The sequence below is a fragment of the Motacilla alba genome, chromosome 4A, assembly GCF_015832195.1.
Source record: "Motacilla alba alba isolate MOTALB_02 chromosome 4A, Motacilla_alba_V1.0_pri, whole genome shotgun sequence".
NCBI classification, from domain to species: domain Eukaryota; kingdom Metazoa; phylum Chordata; class Aves; order Passeriformes; family Motacillidae; genus Motacilla; species Motacilla alba.
In genome coordinates, this window is record NC_052045.1 from 12,990,658 (window position 1) to 13,011,909 (window position 21,252).

Below are 21,252 nucleotides of genomic sequence, written 5' to 3' on the forward strand. Positions count from 1 at the left end.
TGTGGGGTTTTTGGTTTGATATTCTCATTTCAATGGGAGGGGGGAAAATCTAATTTTTGTAATGAACTGGCTGCCCAAGCTCCTGAGGGAGAGGCCAAATCAGGACCTGGGACTCACAGCACAGTCTGGGGTTTGCACTCTCCTGTTTGCTGTCATGGGGCAGTTTTGAACCCTCAGTCCACAGGCCAGTGCAGCAGAGCTTGGGCAGTGCACCAGAGCTGAGACAGCTGGCAAAGGTGGGCTGGAGATCACTATGGAGAATGCGGTGAGTCCTGTTCCAGCACCCAGATAAGGGTGCTTTGAATTATTTGAGAGGTGTAGATGACATCTAGTGAAACAATTACAGCCAGTTTTCATGAAACACAGCACCATTTTTCATGTCAAAGTGTCTTGAATGCATCCTTTTTTAAAGAGAATCCCTCATGTGGTATGATGGAGACCTGCAGAGTACCACAGCAGTTCTCATATACTTTTTGCTACACCATGAATTTTTCAAATTGCAATTTGTGTTTAAGCATGCAACTTTAAATCAAGTACTTAATTAGAAATGAGGTATCTTTCCAGAAAATACATAAAGGCAGACATGCTATAGCATGTAGGAAACTCTGATCTCTCTCCAATGGTTTACAATACTTAAATGAAATTTGAAGTAACATGAACTTTGCATTCCCTGTAACGCGTCTGCAGGTTGTGAAACAAGATATGAAAGAACAGGTCGCAACCTTAAATGTCTTGCTCATGTGAGAAACCCTTATTCATGCATCCAGTCCCAGTAAAGTCAAAGGGACTGCTCATCTGAATAAAGAGTATTCCTATATGGCTTTGCAGAATTGGGTTTATTTGATCATAAATCAAAATGAGAACAAAGAAGAGAGCAGGGAGGAAAATGCAGAAAGAGAATCAGCAGGTTTTTTCTCATCCAGCTCTAGGACTGATAACAGCAGTGGCTGGGTACATTTTCTGTCTGCTGGCTGAATGCCTGAGCTATTTTGATTTAATATCAAGTAGAACATTTAACAACTCCACAACACACAGGGCTAATTACAAGATTATCACCATCTCTTCCTCCTATCAGGGCATCCTTCTGCATTCCCACTGTAACATTCTGCATTACATTTGACAGGGAATCGCTTTCACATTTTGTGAAAATGGATGCAGCTATGGAAAAAATCCAAAATGACTGCACTGCTACTAAATTAATCAATGTGAACAAAGACAAGAAGCAGTGGGGAGGACTGGACAGAACTTCTATTATTGTTCCTCATCCAGGGATGGATCATTATGACCCACCATTCAGACATAAAACTCCATAAATCTCAAGCTCAGTTTCTCTAAATCAGTGGAAATTTGCCACTGACATTAATGGGAGTAAGATCAAACTGCATACAGCAAGCACATTTGTCAGGACAAGTCGGCCATCTGAAATCTCACTATAATTTAAGAGAATGAGACAACTTACAATGAGACTATTTCCTAGTTAGGCTCTGTACCTCTAGTGTCAAAGGAAGCTTTCTCAGTGATTTGTGTAAGCCCAAAGCTGGAATCTGAATAATTATATTGTCATGGGGAAGTTTACAGCTGGCCAACAACAGGCCAAATTTGTTCCTCAGTTAGATCTCAGTCACTCCACTATACTTGATACAATCCAGTCACAAACTGCTTGCCAAAACTCCTTTGAAATGACTGTGGTAAAGACTTACATTTTGTTGTTAGGAATAAACAAACAGATCTGCAATCCAATCATAGGAGAGTCAAGGTCATGGCTTTCAGTGGACATCTCCTAATCGGACTCCCCACATAAACATAACATCTGATGTTTGGTTATTATTCTAGCTAGCATTTTAATAGTCTTACACCCGTTGACAGAGCAATCTGAAAATAACCTCGGTGCTCTATGAGAGGCTGAAACTGTGAACGAATTTGCAGACTTAAAAGCTCTCATCACTTGGGGCTTGCGTTCACTAAATTATTTGCCAGCTGCTCTGATAACCCCATGTTCAGCGTGTGTTACACATCCCCCTCTGTGCCTGACAAGAGAAGATACGCATTGGCTACAGCGACCAGCAAGCAGATTTGGTCTGTTTGCTCAAGCTGTCACAGTTGTGCTCTTAGATGCGGTGGTTCTGGGTCCAAATCCAGAGAGCACTGGGAAAGCTAAAGCTGGGGAGCCAAAGGGGACACAGAGAAAGCAGAGAGGGCGGCACCTTTGTTCTCCTTGGTCAGCTTGTCAGCCATGTCCCAGTGCTCGTAGCTGCGCAGGACGTTGTTGGTGATGTTGACGTGGCTGGCAGCCATGTGGTGGATGCGCTGGGGGATGGTGATGGTCCCCGCCGAGGACGAGCCCGCGGTGCCCAAGCTGCTTCCAGCAGAGCTGACAGGGGATGGGCTCAGGGACATGGGCGAGGGGGTTTCTGTGCTCCTGCAAGAGGCAGAGAGAGAGTGAGTCCCCCTCACACCCCCCACTTCACTGCCATCCTAAATGCTCTTGAAAAGTTAACTCTGCACCCCAGTAAAGGGGGAGCATGCAGGGGTACCTCCTGACTTTATGAGAAAGGACAGAATAAAAAGGGATTTAATTCTCCCTTTAAATGAGCCTGTTATTAAAAAAAAAATCTATCATAAAAATAGAGCAATCTTTCAGAGAAAGAAACATCTCATAGCTGTAATGATTTTTCTACCTGCTGCCAGAAGCTGCAATGGCAGTTAGAAAACACTCAATGTGCAATATTGGCTTATTATCAAAGTATTTTCTGGAAACCACAATGACAGTTTGCTCCAAAAACAGTCACCACAATAAGTAAAGAGCAAGTCTTAAAAGCACCCTGTAGAGCAGTATTAGGACCTGAGGGTACTGCAGGATTATGAATATCTCCATAGGATTCTTTAAGGCTATGGAGATTTGTTCTAATTGCCTACCGTTCATCCACACAGTTCTGCACAGCGCAGTGTTTTAAGTTACCTACTTAGTGAGGCACTAATGTTCTAATATAGATTTTCCTTTAATTCTAACACCATCAATTAGGAATCACCTGCTGGCTGCAGGCAGTGCAGCGGTCAGCACAGCACGCTCTTGTTTAGAGCTGTGTAGTGCTGAATGCTCACAGAACAACTATTCTCTTTGAAAATGTATAGGATCATGGATTTGTTCAGGTTGGAAAATACCTTTAAGATCATCGAGTTAATCCAGAACTATCAAGTCCACCACTAGCCCATGTCCCCACATGCCATGTCGACATCACTTTTAAATATCTCCAGGGAAGGCAACTCAACCAAGTCCCTGGGTAGCCTATTCTAGTGTCTGACAATCCTTTTGGGGAAGAAATTATTCCTACTCTCCAATCTAAACCTCCCCTGGTACAACTTGAGGCTATTGTCTCATCACTTGTTACTTGGGAGAAGTAAAAAAAGCCACCCTCATGCCCAACTTGGTGTCATCCACAAACTGACTGAGGGTGCTCTTGATCCCCTTCAAGATCAAGGGGGCTCCAGATCATCAATAAAGACACGAAACAGTACCAAGCCCTGGGGAACACCACTGGTGACCAGCCCCAGCTGGATGTAATTTCATTCACCCATCTGGAAGCACTTGCCTAAACAAAAGCATTCTATTTGCTGTGGAATACACTTGAGATGCAGGGCCAAGACACTCCTGGCACTCTCTGCATGAAGCAAAGAGACCAAAACTCTCCAGACAGGGATGTTGCAACCCCTCCCTGGACATGCACCTGTAGATGCCTCGTGCTGTGCAACAGCATCAAGATCAGTCACTGAGCCTGATCCAAAGCCCAGGACAGAAGGGCTTGGCCTCTTGGCTTTAAATGCCACTGTCAATGGCCCTGCCTGGGCACGGACCTGCTGCCACCTCGAGGTGCTGCAGGACAGACTGACACAGCGGCACAGCCTCCGGCTGAAAGGCATCGTTGGCAACAGCTTTTGCTACAGATTTTCCAGCAGTGCCCTACAATAACCTGTGCTCAACAACAGGCTCCTGTGAAACATTCTTGTTCCAGAGCTGGAGATCACATTGATTTGGCAGCTTGTAGCTTTTTACCCAGCTTACGGGTTAGAGTTTAAGCATGTCCTCATGCACAAATGCTTTATTTTTAAGTCTCAAAACATCCTGGTTACCTGACTTGCCACAGTGTCTTTTATAGCACAGAAGAGCTGAACTATACTAGATTAGGTCTGGGAGCAGTTAAAAATGATAAGTATCTGAGGAGACCAAGAGTATTTTGTTAGAGCCACTTACAACCAGCTGACGCACTTCTGCCAAATAAAGCACATTGTTCATTGGATTTACCCTGTTGTGCACAGCCATTATTACTGTGGTGAGTCTACTAAATCTCTGTATTTTGTGCTTTCTGTCGCTAGAGGTGGGAAACATTTCTGTAATGAAACCAGAGAAAATTTGTTTCATTGCCAGGATGAACCCGGGCCAACTTGTAGAGGTTCACAACCCTTTCAAACAAGTATGTGGAAATTCCAGTAAGCCAAGCTGTGATTTTTGATGGATCTGAGATCCTGAGTAGACTACACTCCATGGCAATGGATAAGCTTTGCTTTGTTAAAAAAAATACTTGAGATTACCCCACTTCCCTCCATCCTGCACCAGGCTGCTGCTCCACCTCCAGTGATGCCATATGCTGGAAGGTGTTTGGTCTTTTTTTCTGTGGTGTGTGAATTCTCTTCCCATCTGACACAAATTTGCAGGGGATTAAGAGGCAACTGTAGAGAAAGTAGCCCTGGGGAGGGCAGAGCAGAAGCTGCCAATGGCAGCACCAGGCCTGTGACAAACCTTGGAGTCACTGGGAGCCACCTGAGATAGATGGCAGCTCTGAGCCAGCTGGAGAGCTGCTTTCCTCTGAGGCTCCACAGAGGGGACACACGACCTGAGTGTGGACTGTGCTCTCTGTGTGTGGGGTCACAGGTGTCACAATAATGCTCTTGTAACATGGCCTTGTTACGCAGTTACTTTCACATGTCAAGTCCTTCCTGCTCTGAATAAAAGACAGAGATGTGCACTTTCAGAGCTTTCTTTCCTTATCTCCAAAGTTAGTGGGAACAGACTGATCAGCTGGGTGTCATGTTAGAAGAGATGCTGACCTGAAGGCTGGGTTTCTGCTGCCTACTTTGTGGCCAGACAAGAATTTTCTCCTCCAGTCAAAACCCACTTATTCTCAATCCTGGACACCTAATAGCTCCTTGAAATAGCGAGGGAGATGTCATCACCTGCAGAGCACACACTTCATAGGGGTCCATTATAGGACAGGAATAAAAGGATAACTTCTGCTCCATGAAATGTTTATGCACAAGCCCCTTTTCAAGCAACAAAAGAGATGTTATGCTCCAGTGGTCTATTTGATCACTAAAATGTTATGTTAACATTTATGTATTTTATTACAATACAAGGTTTCACTGCCACTTCAATGCCTGGAAAAACTGGCACATAATGAATAATTTAATTTACTAGTTGCTTTTCCAGCGTTAAAATATCTTTTCAGTTTTTATTTAAAGTGATTTCTTATTTCATCACTTTAGTTTCTGTTAGAATCTATACTTTGATAGCTCTATACATACATATTCAAAATAACTTTGAGTATTTGGGGTGTGTATATATATACATATCTATACCCCAAAAATTTTGAATTATTTGAGGCAATATTTCACTTTAGGCAAAATGTTGGAGTGTTTGGTTTTGCGCTGATTGAAACAAAGTCTGTTTGAAAACTTCAGTTCTTTGTGTGTTACACTTCAACCCCTCCTTCTTTGTTTTCCTGGCATGTCTAATAGTAATTTCTTCTTCTGAACCACCGGAAAGAGACCATTAACAATAATAATTTTCACCTAGAATTTAGCCTACTCAAATAAAGATGGAAAAAAATGGTGAAGTCCTTCTCCTTTGTCTTACTTGTGTCTGAATGTGTGACGAGGACAAAGAAACAGGAGATTCAGCTGGCAACAGCCATTGCAAGATAAAGGCAAGGATGCAGGAGCAATGCACCTCCTCTGATCATAACTGCATTACCCTGACTTCATATCTGAGGTGAGGGTGTTTTAACGTTAATATGAAGCCACTGATAATTGGCTGACTAAGTGCCTTCACATTTTCACAACTATTATACCTTCAGTTTTATTAAACAGCACTTACCATATATCAATGAAATATTCATTGGTCTTTCATTGCTGAACGAATCATTGAAAAATCATTGCAATGAAGGTTAACTTTACTTTGGCTTCCTTAAGTGTCATGGTACTTGCCAGCTAATTAACTGATATTTTTATGGCCTTCATTTGGCTTGAGAAGTAAACTGTCAAAGAATTCAGCACAGACCCACCATGTCTGATTTTAGACTTAAGGAGGCTTTGCACAGATCAAGGTGTGATTCAGCTCTTCCTTCCTACCCACACTGGATGGCTCACAGGGGGATCTAGCTTAGTCCAGTGGGAGCACCTCACCCCCACGAGCCCAAGGCAGCTGCATGATCAATTCTATAGCCCAGAACAGTTTATACATTATACATGTTTGAAATATACCTGCAGCTGCCAAAACACCGATCCCATCACCTGTCCTTTGCCTTTAGAGGCAGAAAAAAACTTCCCTTCCTCTTGGAACCACTTGTTCCCAGACAGAAGTATTCAGGAGAAAATACTCACTTTCCATTGCCGCCCCAAGGTGAGGGGGCCTGTGAGGCTTTTGAAGAGTTCTGTAAGTACAAAACCAAAATGTAAATACAGGTGGTGCAAGTACATCAATATTGATGACACATGGCTCAACATTCCCCCTTCTCATTGCAAGAGCTACAGTGCATGGAGCAGAAAAGCTCTGCACATTGGTCCCATAATTAAGTGGCTGGTGGATGATTGGTAGGTTCCAACCAGCAGCTTGAAAATAATTTGATAAAAGAGAGAATAAATTTTAGTAAAAGCAGATGTAGGTCACAAAGAAGTGGTTTAATTACCACTGAAACTTATTCTACAAAGTAAATTCTTCAGAGTAAAAATGGCTGCTTATCTTTAGAGGGACCTTCAATATTTTAATAAGAAAGAAAAATATTTTGGCTTGATGCTTTAATGAAATTGATCCCTCCCAAGCTGCTTAGGGAACGTGGCTTGGGATTCAGACAGTAGTATAAATAAAATTTTTAGTAAGGATCTGCTTGAATGCTTTTGTTTTTATATATTTTAGTTGCACAAGTTGACTTTCCTTACCTGCTTACTCATTCTGCCTTTCACGTCTGTGTAGCACCTTGTAAAACCCTGTACAAAAAGATTGCCGAGCAACAATAAAGCCCAGGTCTTTCCAGCCTTGCTCAGACTGACTGGTATCTTAGTTCCCATACAAAGTGGCAGTACCAGGACTGAGGCTATCTGTGTGTGCCCTCTGAAAACAATCACTCAGCTCCCTTGCTGAGAAGTCAGCACGCACAGTGAAAATTCAATCAAGTTTTACAAGTTCTCTGCAAAGTATTACCCACATTATTACAGCCCTCATCTGGTTACTGTAATCACTGTTTTGCAAGGGAGGCACAGAGATTCAGTGGAGCACAGACTCTAAACCACAGCTCACAGCCCAGCATTTCTGACCAAAGCAGAAAACATTGTCCAAACCACGGCACTGGCCTGGCCTGGCCATTCCTGCACAGCAGCCACTGCTTGTCCCAGAGGATGTGAGCATGACCTGGGGTGTTTCACAGCACAGAGCACATGGAGCTTATGAGGAAAGAGGGAGGTCCTAAACTGCCCTGCAAAGTCTTCAGAAATGGAGAAGAAGCTTTTATTGCTAATTTCTCTTGTCTGGGGATTGCTCCCAACAGTACCTGGAGACAAATAATAGCTCTGTCAAGATTAAGGCTAGATCTCAAGGGAAGCAGTTATTTGATAATGGGAATATTTAGCAAAAATATTTCAGTGACTACTGACAACACATTTAAAAAAAAATGAAAATCTTCCTCAAACTTTCAGAGGAAATGCATCACAGGATGTCACTTTTTCTGATCATAAAAGGTCTGATTTCAATTTTAAAAAAATTATCACTTTAGTGGTATTTTACTGCAAGTTGCCTCTAAATTTCAAAACTGCTTTCATGATTAAATGGCTATTTTCTGTTTTGAAATGTTAAAAGTATCATTTTGAAGCTTTTAATTGGAAATTAATCAGAACCAGTTCTGTCCACAAATGGTTTCAATTTGGACAAAGTGGCATTTGTGAGGAAAAATATGAAGAACAATTTAGCTGAAAAAATCCTCCCCAGCTCTGCTGTAAACAGTGGGCTGCTTTTCACAGTTAGAATTGTGTAAAAGTTTGAATAACAACTCTATTCAAACAGTTAATCTCTTTCATTTGTATTACAGATTCTTGCTAGTGAACACAGAGAACATGGTGCAGCAATACAAAACTAACACACAGTTAATAGCTCTCATTCTTTTCTTTTCTCCTCCTGTGCCTTTATTACAGAAAGAACCTGAACATATAATCTGTGTACAGTCAAACACTGCTTCCAGCGAGTTACAGTGCCCATAGCATGAACACTGTAACATTAACTGAAACATTTAACTTCAACTGGATACCTATGCCTAGCATTCCTAATTTGTCTATTTTATTGCATTTTTATTTTTTTTCCTCTTATTTTAATTTACATTAAAAGACATTTTCTAATACTGGGAGTAGTAAATATGTTCTTTATCTTACCTACTTGCACAGCTAGAGAAAATAAAGTGGCTTTAAGGCAAGAGAATCTCCCTTGCTCCTGCCTTTTTTTTTTTTTTTTTAAATCATTACTTGCTGCAGGAAAGGTTTATTTGTCTAATAATCCTTTTTTTTAAAGATACAATCTACATTCATCCTGGATAAAATCTGAAGTGCCTGGAATACATTTCATAAAAATGCTGAGGTTACAAATGTGTGTAGCTCAAATTTATTTGTTGTGCAAATCCCTGACTGAAAACTCCATGAGCACAACAGAGGCACTCCTAATGGTACAAAAGAGTCTCCATTTAAGCACAAGATTAGGACTAACATTACTGAAGTTGCACAGAGACACACATAGGGGACACACAGGTAGGCAGGACTATGGCTGCTGCCATCTCAGAACTGGAGTTTTGCAGCAGAAGGAGCATTTTATCACCATTTACATGAAAATATGAAAACTGCAGTGTTAGAGCTTTTTACTGGTTTGCAGTACCAATATGTCAAAGCTTTGAACAAATTCACAGAGGCTGAAAACACCAACAAAAAAAGACTGATGGGCTGACAAGCCAGTATAATTACATAATTATAGAATAATATGTTGTAATAAAGTAAAAGAATTAATGTATGCTTCAAACAGCATTAACCAGTGAAATATAAATATCAAAACCTCACAGCTGAAGAAAGATTCTATTTCTCTCTTAATCTAGGAACAGTGAGGATTTGTCATTCTTACTGGATAAACAGCATTTGACAAGGTAAAATGAAACATCCCCAAGTCATGATCATCGGACCTCCACTCAATTTAAGGAAAAGGCAAACCTTCAAGATGTAGATAAGGTAATTTGAAGTTCCACACGAATAAAAGGAGAAACCTCTGAAACTGCAATAAGCTTCAGGAAATCTCACTGAATCTAAAATCTAAACTCAACTAACTACAGCCCAAATAATTGCTTTATTATGGTTCATTAGGGGTCAGTTCATAACCACTTGCACATTGAAACCTTGAAAGAATCAGAAACTTGCGTAAACATTACATGGTGTGGAGAATAATGTTATTTTTGTAGAATTACTAAGTATGGTCCTTTGAATCAAGTGACTAATCCAAAAATCCCTCAAATCACTTCTGTCCCCATTCTCTGGCAGCCATCCTGCCTGCATTTCCCAGGGGAGAGGTTAAATGTGGGACTTTTAAGTCATGCAGTATACTTGTGAGAGCTCTCAGTGTTGGTATGAATTTCATTTCATATCAATAAATTAAAAAGAATAAAGATTACCTTAAAATATTCCATCAGAGATCTGGAGTACTTCATAGCATGGTCCTTCTTTAGTTTAAACATTCTCAAGTAGAGAAGTGATAAGCATCGGTAGCTGTGGTAATTAGGAAAGGATTATGTTAATTCCACTGCTTAATGAAACCTATAAACTGTAAAAAAAAAAAAAAAAAGCTGACCTATATTTTGCAGTTTCTTTTCTAAGGTTACATTTTGAAACATAAGCAAATGGAGAAAAAAAAAAAGTGGTCAAAAGCATTAAAATCCCATCTTGATAAGAGTATAAATTAGAAGAATAAATGTTTAGTCAGCTGCTGAAGAAATCCATTAGTTATCCTTTAATAGTTTAATGGAAAACAAGAATAATGATCTTCTGTAAGCTGCTTAAGTAATTCAGTACTTTTAAAGTCCTCCTTAAGATTTTAGCTGCTTCTGTCATTGTCGCAAAGGGACTTACCATAAAACTGCTAATTTCTTGTCCCCTTCTGTGGCAGAAGAGCCTGTGAAATTCTTGAGTCTCATTGCATACCTTGTCAGAAAGGTGAGAGATAAGAAATTGAGAGTTAAGATGTTTCCAAAAATAATCAGATATTCTCCTCCAACTGCAACAGTTATTGGTCACAGTGTTCTGTAATGAAGAGATCAATGTAAAGCTCAACGGAAAGCATCACTTAAAATCTGCAGGCCTTAAGTAAATCACCAACAAATTTTTTGGGCCAACAAGGTGAACTGTTCTTGGGCATATTAATGATATCATATCCAGCCAACTAGGCTGAGTCCTGCAAACATTTGGGATGAGTGTTGAACAGAAACATAAGATCTTGGCCCTATAGGTACTGAAGTGTAAAGTAATATATAATGTTTTACATATAATACTTTGGGCTTGAATAATATCTTCAAAATCGTTCTCATAAATACATTTTATATTGAAAATGATTTTACATACAGGAAAGGTCACGTTCACAGCTTTTTTCACTCTTGGGTTCATTAATTTATGAATCTTGTGTACTTGGTCTTCCCTCGCTATTTAATTGCTGCTGTCCAGCATTTGGATGATCAAGTATTGAGTATTCCTATTTCCTCTGCCTTTTTTTTCCTTTAACTGAGCACACTCCATTCTATGCATTAGTCTCTTGAAAATCAATTCATCGCATAAAATCATTGTTCTGAGCCGTAATGCAATTTCACAGGTACTTGTGTTAGAATAAGTAATAGGGTTCAGCCTTGCGTAAGAAAGTTTTAAGGTATCCAGGCAGTCTTGATGAGTTCCCATTTACAAGGAGGTAATGGAGTGCAGGCAGCTGAGCTGCTCTCCCTTGCCTTGCTCCCACCACCCATCCCAGCCCCAGGCTGCAGCTGCCCCACCCCAGCTGGAGTCTTCCTCCACATCCTGTCCCACCTGCTCTTGGGTACTGTGGTTCTAGTCAGACTGGATGAATGTGATCAAACACAAAGATCTATGTCTCTTTGGGATTTCAGCATTACCATTAAATTAAAACACATTTGACAGTCAGATCTCTGATAGTCCCAATCTCTTTGATGCTCCACTTGCTTTCACAAATAGGTGTCTGATGCAGATAGGGCAGACACAGCTAAATGCAAAAGGGGAAAACTGAGCCTCTGATGAAGGGAGGAGTAAAAGTGAGAAAAATCTCCCTCTGTTTGTTATCTCACAGTAAAAACCTATGTTAATATTAGCAGCTACACTGAGAAAGCGTTGTGTGCACAGCCACGCACTTTGTCAGTACATCCAGCAGCCACTGTAGCTCACAAGAATTGTGTCTTTGTCCATGGAATTTTACTGAGCCTGTACCAGCCTGCTGCTCACCTGGGCAATCACCTTTTGTCCATGTCTGACCACTGACAGCAATTAAATGAACAAGTCAGTCTCACTGGATGCTGCATGCAACAGTTATTTTAAACTCTACTTTTGGTGGTAGGTGGTGGAATTAATCTCACCTGACTTAAGCCATTTAAATATTGGAGATCTACTACAACATATTCTCCAGATTCTTCCACAGCCAAAAGCAGTTCCAGAAGCAGCTCAGGTGCTGCTTCCATGCCCAGGTCTAGCTGTTTCACAGCCTGCAGCAGGACTGTGCCAGGAGCAGCAAGGCAGTAGGGCTGTTGATGCTGAGGGGTGCCAGCCACCCCAGGATAAGCTGTGCCCTCACCTGACTCCCTGCAGGTCCTGCCCTTTTGTGAGCCACTCCTGGAGCTGCCATTCCCTGATTTAAGTGGTTCACATGTTGTGGGTGAACAAAAGTTTTTGGTCTGTGCACTCTGAACAGACAGACTGCTGGACTGAGGAGCAACGATTACAACTGGGCTGTGTGGTTTTCTTAAAAAAACAAACAAACAAAAATGCATGCAGGCTCCTATGAAGAAGGGCTCCCTTCTTTAAAGAATATTTCTTTAAATACAACTTATTCTGCCATGAAGCTGCAACTGTGTAGCTCAGGACACGCTGTCAGACTGCAGGATGATTTGGGCACAGCAGAGCAGAGGTGGCTCCTTTTCTAAGTCCTCTGCTCTCCAGGGTCTAACATGGATCAAGTGTTGAGTGAACATAATTTTTTTCTTCAGTGATTTCTTTAGATTTTCTTCTTCCCTTTATGAAGTGTAGAATGTAAAAACCATGTTTTTAAATATTTAACAGGCATATTATTTACCTGAGAGTAAGAGCCTAAAATTTGATACATTTTATTATGCAAATACCTACTTATTCAAAATGTAAAACATGCATTATCTTGGCAGTCCCTAATAGCTAATCTGGCATGTTAAAAATGCCATCATTGACATATTAGAAACCAAATATTTAGGGCTTGATTTGCCTCTTTTTCTTTCACATCTGCAAACTGCCAGTAATTACACTGACATTAACAAGGATATTCCCAGCATTCACTGGGGAAAGCAAAGGTGCATCACAGTGAAGAGGAAAAATCCTGTTGTTCTACTTACAGGTAAATGTAATCCTGCTTGATTTCACTTTGGTAATTTGCTTAAGTAAAGCAAACTTTTAGTTACTCAGGAGACTATTATTTCTATGGACCCAACACTATGAAACAGCTATAAGGAGCAGTAGCAGATTTTAGAATAATAATTCAGACATTTTATTAGCATGTAAAGACTCTCTTATCCATATTCTAGCTTATGAGTCTACAAAACTGTATTAAAAATAATTCAGCTGGTGCATATTCCTGTAACATTAAACATATACTGTTTTCAAGACAATATATGCAGAAGCTACCACTCTGGCTATGATCTTATATCCCAAGTTTCAGCTTTTCTCTTTTTTAACAGCCAGGTTATAAACCTCTAAAACCAGGGTTTGTAATAGAAATCCTGATAGACTCCCTTTAATGTTTTGAATTATAAAACTACACCTTTTAAAAGACAAGTGTCATTGCCAAACAGTGAAATTACTATACTTTACTTCCACCCACTACATTTCAATTTTAATTTTATGAATATTGCAAATTATAACACTCACATTATAACCTCTAAAGGGGATAATTTATAAAAGCAGTGTCCATCAATTATAAATTTTCCATGACATTAATAAAATGGCAAGAACTAATTATGATGACTTCTGAGATGAAGATGCCTTGGACAAATCATTAATACGTTGAAATGGTATTTTTTAAAACATAGCAGGTTCTAATTATGACTGAAATGAGATGATGAAAATGATCACAGAAAGGACATTAACCTGATGAGTTCCACAGTCTCTGAGTACATGGTGTATGGAGATTTAGCTTCTAATGGATCTCGCTCCATAGCGTTCCCGCACTCGATGAAGGAGAGGGCAGCATCAGCATAATTCACTGCTTTACCGAACTTCTCCAGCTGAAATGGGAATGACACTGTCAAGAAAATCCTTCAGCTTTGATTTCTAGGAGGGCAGATTATTCTACAAAGCAACACTAGCTTTAGGATGAAAGCAGAGCGACGCTGGTAGTTAGGAATGAATTCATACAGTAATTAAGGCAGGAACTTTGTTTTTACTAAATCTTTTCAGGGTGGTGCGTGGCTGAATGGTCCACAGAGGAAAATTAGTGTATGTCCACTGACATCAGGGATTTTCACAGGCAAGAAAGGGCACTAAGCATGTTTGTGCACACCCATACTGCTCCTGGACAGATGAACTAAGTTTGAATGTCACTATGCAAGGGTTAAGTAACAACTCCATGCCATTTGGCTGATGTCATATTCTGTGCTAACTGTTGGTCACAAAAAAATCACATCACTTATATGATGAGTAAAAGAGCAGGGAAAAAAAAGGGAGACAATATAGCACTGCTTAATATTTCATTTTACTAGGATTTTATTGCAAAAGGTTTTAGCCCTCATAATGGTTGTGATTAAACTGACTTAGACATACTGATTTCTTTTTTTATGTGTAATGAATATTATATATGACATTTTTACAGTACGCACTTTATAATAGTATTTAACATTTTCAGGTTTTGATGGCTGAATGCAAGAATTCTACTAATGTGTCATTTGATAGAGGAGATCCAATATACTTTCAATAATTTAAAAATGTCTCTCTATGTCTCTATGAAAATATTTTTGATGCATCTACACATGTTTCCATTCACAAAACAGAAGCCTGTTCTAACAACACACAAAGCATAACATTTATTATTGGTGCAATATAACAATATACTTGTCTTTGTGGCTCCTGCTAAGCCATAACTAGTTCTCTCTGCCCACCTTTCATTTCAAGTACTGCTCCTGTGCATTGATTACATACAGGGCCTTGGTATATTTGATAGGTATTAACTGAATGATCAGAAAAAAAGGAAATCTTTCCAACTGCTCTCTCTCTATTCCAGTGGCTGCCTCTCAGCATATTCTTCAAATTCCTTTTTTCACTTTGAAAGAATTTCCACTCCTTTTCAAAGGCAAAAAGTCTTCCAAAGATGACTTTTTGTGGTATGGAAAAAAGAATCTGGCTGCAAGCAGATTTAGTAGAGACACAGAATTTGAGCCAGGAATGGGATCTGATTCTCCGAAGAAGGTGGAATTATTCCAGCTCGTCACATCTCAGACAGGCACACGGTGAGGTCTCCAAGATCTCTTCCATATGGTACAGCCAGTTGCCACTGCAGCAGCCCACCCAAATTAGCTGATCCCTTCCTGCAGCCCCAGACAAGGAGAGGTTTCCATGGGGTCGCTCCCGTAAGACATGAAACGTCCTGCCCTTCACCAGAAATCTATTTTCTCTACAAGCTCAGGAACACTGCTGCCACAAATCTCATTAACATTTGCTGACACATTTTGAGGTCACATGCATTATCCTTCTAGGCGCTGCAACACATCTTTCAATGCTGCCTGTGCTCTGTCATGTCAGCACCGAGTAACCAGCAGCAATTGTTTCCATAGGACAAGTAACACTATGGGATTGCACACCAAATGTGTTACATGGAGATTATTTGCGTGCAGCTGCATTGGGTGGGAAAAAAAAAAAGAAGACTTGAGATCTAAATAGCAGAAGGAAAAAGCTGATACTTTGTTCATGGATATTTATGCCTGCCAAGAAATTCATCTCAGTGGATGGCCTCACATTGGGGCACTCAGGGTGTCAAACTGTGTGTGGCAGGCAGGACCTGCCTGCGGGCAGCAGCGGGATGTGCTGTGCCTGCTCCTCTTAATGCTGCTTGAGAAACACCCTGATCCTGCAGGCGCAGGCACAGGTAAGAGCACAGAGAAGGGCCAACACCTTGTGAGTGTGCCTGGCTGCAGAGGGAGGGGAACTGATGGAGCGTGCTGAGATCATCGGGGCCTGAGCCTGTAAATATTTGCTAGCATGGAGCAGGTAGCCCTGTGCCAGCACCATGTGTGCTTTGTTTAAAGGTCACCCAGCTGTGGGAGGTGTTGTGAGCCTGCAGACGCCAGGCTGTGGCTGGATGTGTCCTGCTGAGCCGGCTGGAAGCCATCAGGCCACCTCCTGCAAATGGGCACGCTGGGAGGGATGACTGTCACCTTGCTGACAGCCATAACAGGTGCCAAAACCCTGAACCCACCTCACACAGAAAACACACTTGGAAACACTGTGCCCCAAGCCAAAAGAGAGCCTGGAGAGCTGAAGCAGACAGCTTGAAATGTCATCCCTCCTTCAGCTCACTGACAGCAGAGAGAGAGACTTTTTTGTTTGGCTAGTTTGCTTTTTAAAAACATAGCATGTAATTGTTTTGGCTATTTTTTTTTAATTTCTAAGTGCAAAATCTCTAATGGGTAATGATGGAATATAGACATAAAACCCCCAGAAATGATAAAGCTGAGAGGTGAATAATAACCCAGCTCTTTGAGGGGCAAAGTGGATGGCCACACTCCATTTCAGACATCTTAGCTAAATTAAGTAGAGGAGTCAAGTTCCACTAAGTCTTCCTGAGTGAGCCACTGTTCTGCACCCTATGTAGCATTCAGGAGGGAGAGTCCCTCCCTACAAAGCAAACATTTATTAAGGACACTTCAGAACTGGCAATAGCTCGTACAGAACAAACCATGGTAGAATACAATCTGTCAGATTATGCAGTTTTATCAAAATCCAAACACTTGGCAAAATTAGGCCAATCTTACTGGAATTTCCTCTGGGGTAAAGCAAGCAAAAAAGCTTTCCCAGCATTGAACTACCTCACTACAAGTTTTTTTGGGAATAAGTGTGTTGAGACTTTCTTTATCAGGCTAAAACCATGCAATAAAAATGAATGTAGTACATAAAAATGAATTGTTTCAGATTTTAAACAATCAGATTGGAAATATCAAACAGTTTTACCACATGATAATGGGGTGTGAGGTGATTTGCCTGTCTTTCTGCTATGGAATGTTTCATCACTTCTGTTTTAGGCTCAAAATGAATAGAAAAACAAATTTCAAGTACACATCAACTTTCATAAAACCATCTTACATACTTCATAAACAGCATGATGGTTGCTCCCCTTGGAAGAAACACCAGCTATTGTAAGTAGCTTTCTGTTGGGAACAAATACTTAAAAGCTAGGAATGGCATTCAGGGTTTAACTTGTGCACAGTGTGTTTATGGAGCACACACTGAAGCACAGTTTAGTCAGTAGCAGAGTTCCTCTTGGTTTGAGAGGCTCTAGATCTTGTGTAATAATGTTCATTTTTTAACACTGAGTTCCACAGTGGAAAGAGACAAAAAACCTGTGATAACCTACCAGTGCATCTGCTTTATGCTTCAGCTTCTTAGCCTCTTGCATGTAATAATCTGCATTGTGCAGCCTAGAGAGACAAAATCAATTAATTCAAGTCTTTGCTTTCATATGGTTGGACAAATGTTGTTTGAAAAAATTGTTGACTGCTTTAAAGAAGAATTTTGACATATATGCCCACTTATCTCTTTAAATCTTAACCTGGTATCAATCTGAAGCTGCTGTATGCAGAGATATGATGGGTGACCAGAATGTAAAATAAGTAGCTGTAGAAACTGGCTGCCCAAAGGACCTATTAATGTGTGCTGAACAGAGGAAAAGGAAAAATATTTTAAACTAATTAAGTATAAGAAGTTTCCATTAGAGGAGCTAAAATAAAAAAATGAAGAAGAATTACTGTGAACCAACATTCATCATCTGAAAACATTTATCAACAGAATCTTCATTAATCAGTGACAGGAGTTAATTTGCCAAGATTAAAACTGTGTGTGCCTTTGTGCAGCACTATCCACACAGGTGCCCAATGCCAGCACTGTAATCAAAGATATTCTCCTTCACTGGGACCTCTGCTTGCACAAAAATCCCAATCACAGAGCACAAAGTCAATAAAACTTACACATCATCAAATGTTATTTTGGGTCTTCTGGGCTCAGAATTCCCATTGGAAAGCGTTGGCATTGCAGACCAGATGTCTGGTTCTAGATGGCTGGTGTCAAGAAGAGTGTTGGCTGTGGGTGTACTGTGAGATTCTTCCTCCTAGGAAACACAGGACTGTTATCCATAGTTCAAACAAACACCTTCCAACAATGTAAGGGCTCACATCCACCCTGCCTGCCAAAACCCCTTCCCAACAAACCAAAGGCTAAGGCACCAAGCAGCCCACCTACCTTCACGTCACCTCACCAAACCACCCTTCCCTTCTTTGTAACAGGAGCCTGAGAGATTAATTAGGGAGTACAACTCCACTTCTGGGCTCTCCCCTGAACTCAGTAATTTACACTTGGAGGTGTAAGGTTTAGGTGGATACCATGATGTTACTGACTAGAGAGTGGTTAAAGCAAGGGTGGGGAGATCTAATGGGACAGGGCTTGATCTAAATTCAACTTCTTGAAGGTGTATCACACTAATGGAACCTTTTGTTTTCTATGTTACTCGGAGTTAACTTAATGTGGCTGAAGAGTCTGCTTGGATTTCAGCAGGGAACAATTTCCTCTCTTGCTACAGAAGGAAGAATGGAAAGCAGAAGTCAGTTGAGACTTTGCAATGATTAAAACCAGAAGCATAACAGAAGATTTTAAATCAGGCAATTGCAACTTGCAGGCTTGGTCCCCAACCAGATCAACTATATTACAGATGAACCAATGAACTAGGGAAAGAAGTCTGACATATTTTAGGGGAAAAATATTTCTTGTATCAAGATAATAGATTAACAAAGGATAAATCTGACTAGAGATGCTGGGATGAGAGGAAGAGGCCCTGCTGTTTACACAGCACTGTTTATTTGCTGACATATGCAGTTCATTTTGGCACTGATTTCAGTTGAAGGCGTGTGTATTACTGGCGCAGCTTGAAGTGACACAATGATATCAGAAAGCAACAGGGATGAATGAATAAGGTGAAGTGATTTGTCACCTACAATTCAATGCAACTTGTGAGTTTTACTATTACAGTGCAGGGTAACAACCTCTCTCAAAGTGGTGAACTGTGAGAAATGGGGCTATGCATGGCCTTTTCTGTGGCAGAATTTTCTTCTTGTCTTTTAATTCTGACAGTGATACTAAGATACAGTTTGATAATACAAAGTAAGGATGGGTTTGAAACTCTAGAGGAAGGACTGTTTTCTAAAATGGGCCAAAACCCTGGAGTTTCTCTGTTTAACCTAAAAAGAGGATGACAAACTAATGTGAAATTTTACTTTGTTTTAGTGAATTTGATATGCAGTTTTGGCTCTTTTTCATGTATTTTCAGAAAAAAACCCCTACCTGAATCTGGCGAAAAGCAAGCAACAATGAACTGTCTCTGTGAGAACCACTGATGGGGAGATGGCCCTAAGAGTGTGATATTCTTCTGGGGGAAAAAAACCCCTAATTTACAAATTGTCTAAAAGCTTACAAATAATTAATGAAGATTAAACATAAATAAATCTTACTGTTGTGAGCCTGAAAACCTGAAAGAGGTTATTAAAATGCTGAGTGTACTAGGGACAGGAATTTTTTGTTACATTGTTATTGTCTGTTTAGTTTAGGCCATAACATTCAGTACAAGTACAGTGCTTAATTCTGGCTGAGAATTTGGGGCAGTAATTCAGGTGATATTCTGGAAATTTTATTTTCAAAATGTGAGTGTTGCAGTTACAGAGTTAACGGATTAATTTCAGCTGGTTGATGGCTGCAAAGGCTCTTCTCTGAGGCTCAGGGTCCAGGTGCTTCAGGGAATGATAGACAACACCAAGCAGATGCCTAATGCTGACCTAAAAATGGAGCCTGCAAGAGATGTTTATGCCTGGCTCTGCAAAGATCCACTCCCCCTAAGTGGGGCTACATAAGCATTTAGAAATACATACTGTGTGGGAAAAAAAAATCCAACAGAATAAAGCTGAACTGATTTCATTTTATCTTGTTCACCGCCACCAACAGAGGCTGGTTACTTACACATATTCCTTTGGGGTTAGAAGAAGATTTATTTTCATTCTTTCTGTGTTTAGAAACAGAGGAGGAAGAGCTGCTGGTCTGTGAGGTGTTTGTGACAGTGGGCTCCTGGCTGAAGGAGCTGTTGTCACTGCTGTGCCGCCGGTGCACAGGGTCGTCCAAGAGTGGGGACAAGGGAGGAGGGAACAGCTTCTCTTCTCTTTTCTTTGTCACCTTCTTCACTGTGCTACTGCTGCTCCTGGGACACACAGAAAAACCAGTTGCACTTCAAGAATGTTGGTTAATTCTCCACAGCACAAAACTGCACATTTTATTCACTGAGAAGCCAGCTCTACCCTTCAATCTGTCCTGCAGTCCCGTGCCCTCCGTGGTGAGGCACAAGGGGACAGCAGTGAAAACAGAAGAGCTGCCTCTGCCTTTTCAATGACTGCAGAAACCTTCTGCTTTGGAGGACAACTTGCAGTGCATTAGTACAAATTGCACCCAATTTAAATGCTAATTTGAGTCAGTCTTCATTTGAGAGGTCATAGAGGTTCTGACTCAGCAAAGTGCTGGAAAGTTTTATGCACAGGGTTAGTTCCTTTGACATCAAGTATGACTACTTATGTGTTTAACATTAAGCATGTTTTTAAGAGGTGGATTAGGGCTCACATAAGCAACCTTTGCAAAAAACCCAAACAGCACATGGCAGCATATGAACCAAAAATAGAATTTATAACAACTACAAAATGATAACCACAACAATAACAAGATAATAATTATTTAACCTCTAGAATAAAGCCAACGTTCAACACTATATTAAAATGATACATTGTAGCTGGCAAAAGCCCTTGAGCAAATATTGGTTGATTAATTGAACGTGATTCAGCAAATGAATGTGGTTTTGACATGAAAGCTCAAGTAACATGATAATCTATTGTCTGTTTTATGTACAGAAGTTGTTAGCTGGCTAGCAATGGCAGATGTGATGCACAGTAAAACCAGAAAAAAAACCCCAACCTGGTAGACCTTTCTCCACTCAAATTCATCAAAAAAGAAAAAAAAAAAAAAACAAACCCAAGACTTTACTGACTGCTTAACATGTTAATCTACTAATAGATTTTTATTTCAGGTATTGTCCCAGCTCAGTCAATGAAGATAACCTGAATTTTAATCTTTTGTTAGATATCTAATATTGTACTACACGATCATTTACTTTTCATGATTATTGACTAAAATTTCAATAACAAATTAAGTCAACAGGAATTTATGTTTTGTTCCCACTTTCAGTCAGTGTCAGGAATTATTGATCTCCTTTGCCTCGAAGTAACCTGCGAAAGAGGAGAAGGCGACCCAGGTTTCCTTACTTCTCATTTAGGAGCTCTCTCTCATTTCAGTCTGGCCTCTTCTGCAGTTTCACTAACAGTATCAATATCTACACCTTGGTCACTGGCCTACTTGGGACCTTTGGTGATACAGAAATAT

At 40.4% G+C, this 21,252-nt stretch overlaps 1 protein-coding gene across 6 annotated transcripts in view; it reads right to left on the reverse strand.

Annotated features, from left to right (window-relative positions):
* Positions 1-21,252, reverse strand: part of AFF2 (AF4/FMR2 family member 2) — a 334,300-nt gene that overhangs the window by 11,549 nt on the left and 301,499 nt on the right. For 5 of the 6 annotated variants that reach the window (XM_038164527.1, XM_038164528.1, XM_038164526.1 and 2 more), the window contains exons 13-21: positions 19,792-20,026; positions 17,757-17,896; positions 17,147-17,210; positions 13,672-13,808; positions 10,417-10,488; positions 9,963-10,056; positions 7,210-7,257; positions 6,655-6,704; positions 2,205-2,419 (exon numbers count right to left, since the gene is read on the reverse strand). In XM_038164527.1, coding sequence (XP_038020455.1) covers positions 2,205-2,419; positions 6,655-6,704; positions 7,210-7,257; positions 9,963-10,056; positions 10,417-10,488; positions 13,672-13,808; positions 17,147-17,210; positions 17,757-17,896; positions 19,792-20,026 — 1,055 coding nt within the window. The remainder of the gene's footprint in view (positions 1-2,204; positions 2,420-6,654; positions 6,705-7,209; positions 7,258-9,962; positions 10,057-10,416; positions 10,489-13,671; positions 13,809-17,146; positions 17,211-17,756; positions 17,897-19,791; positions 20,027-21,252) is intronic. The other variant, XM_038164532.1, reaches the window with a different exon arrangement.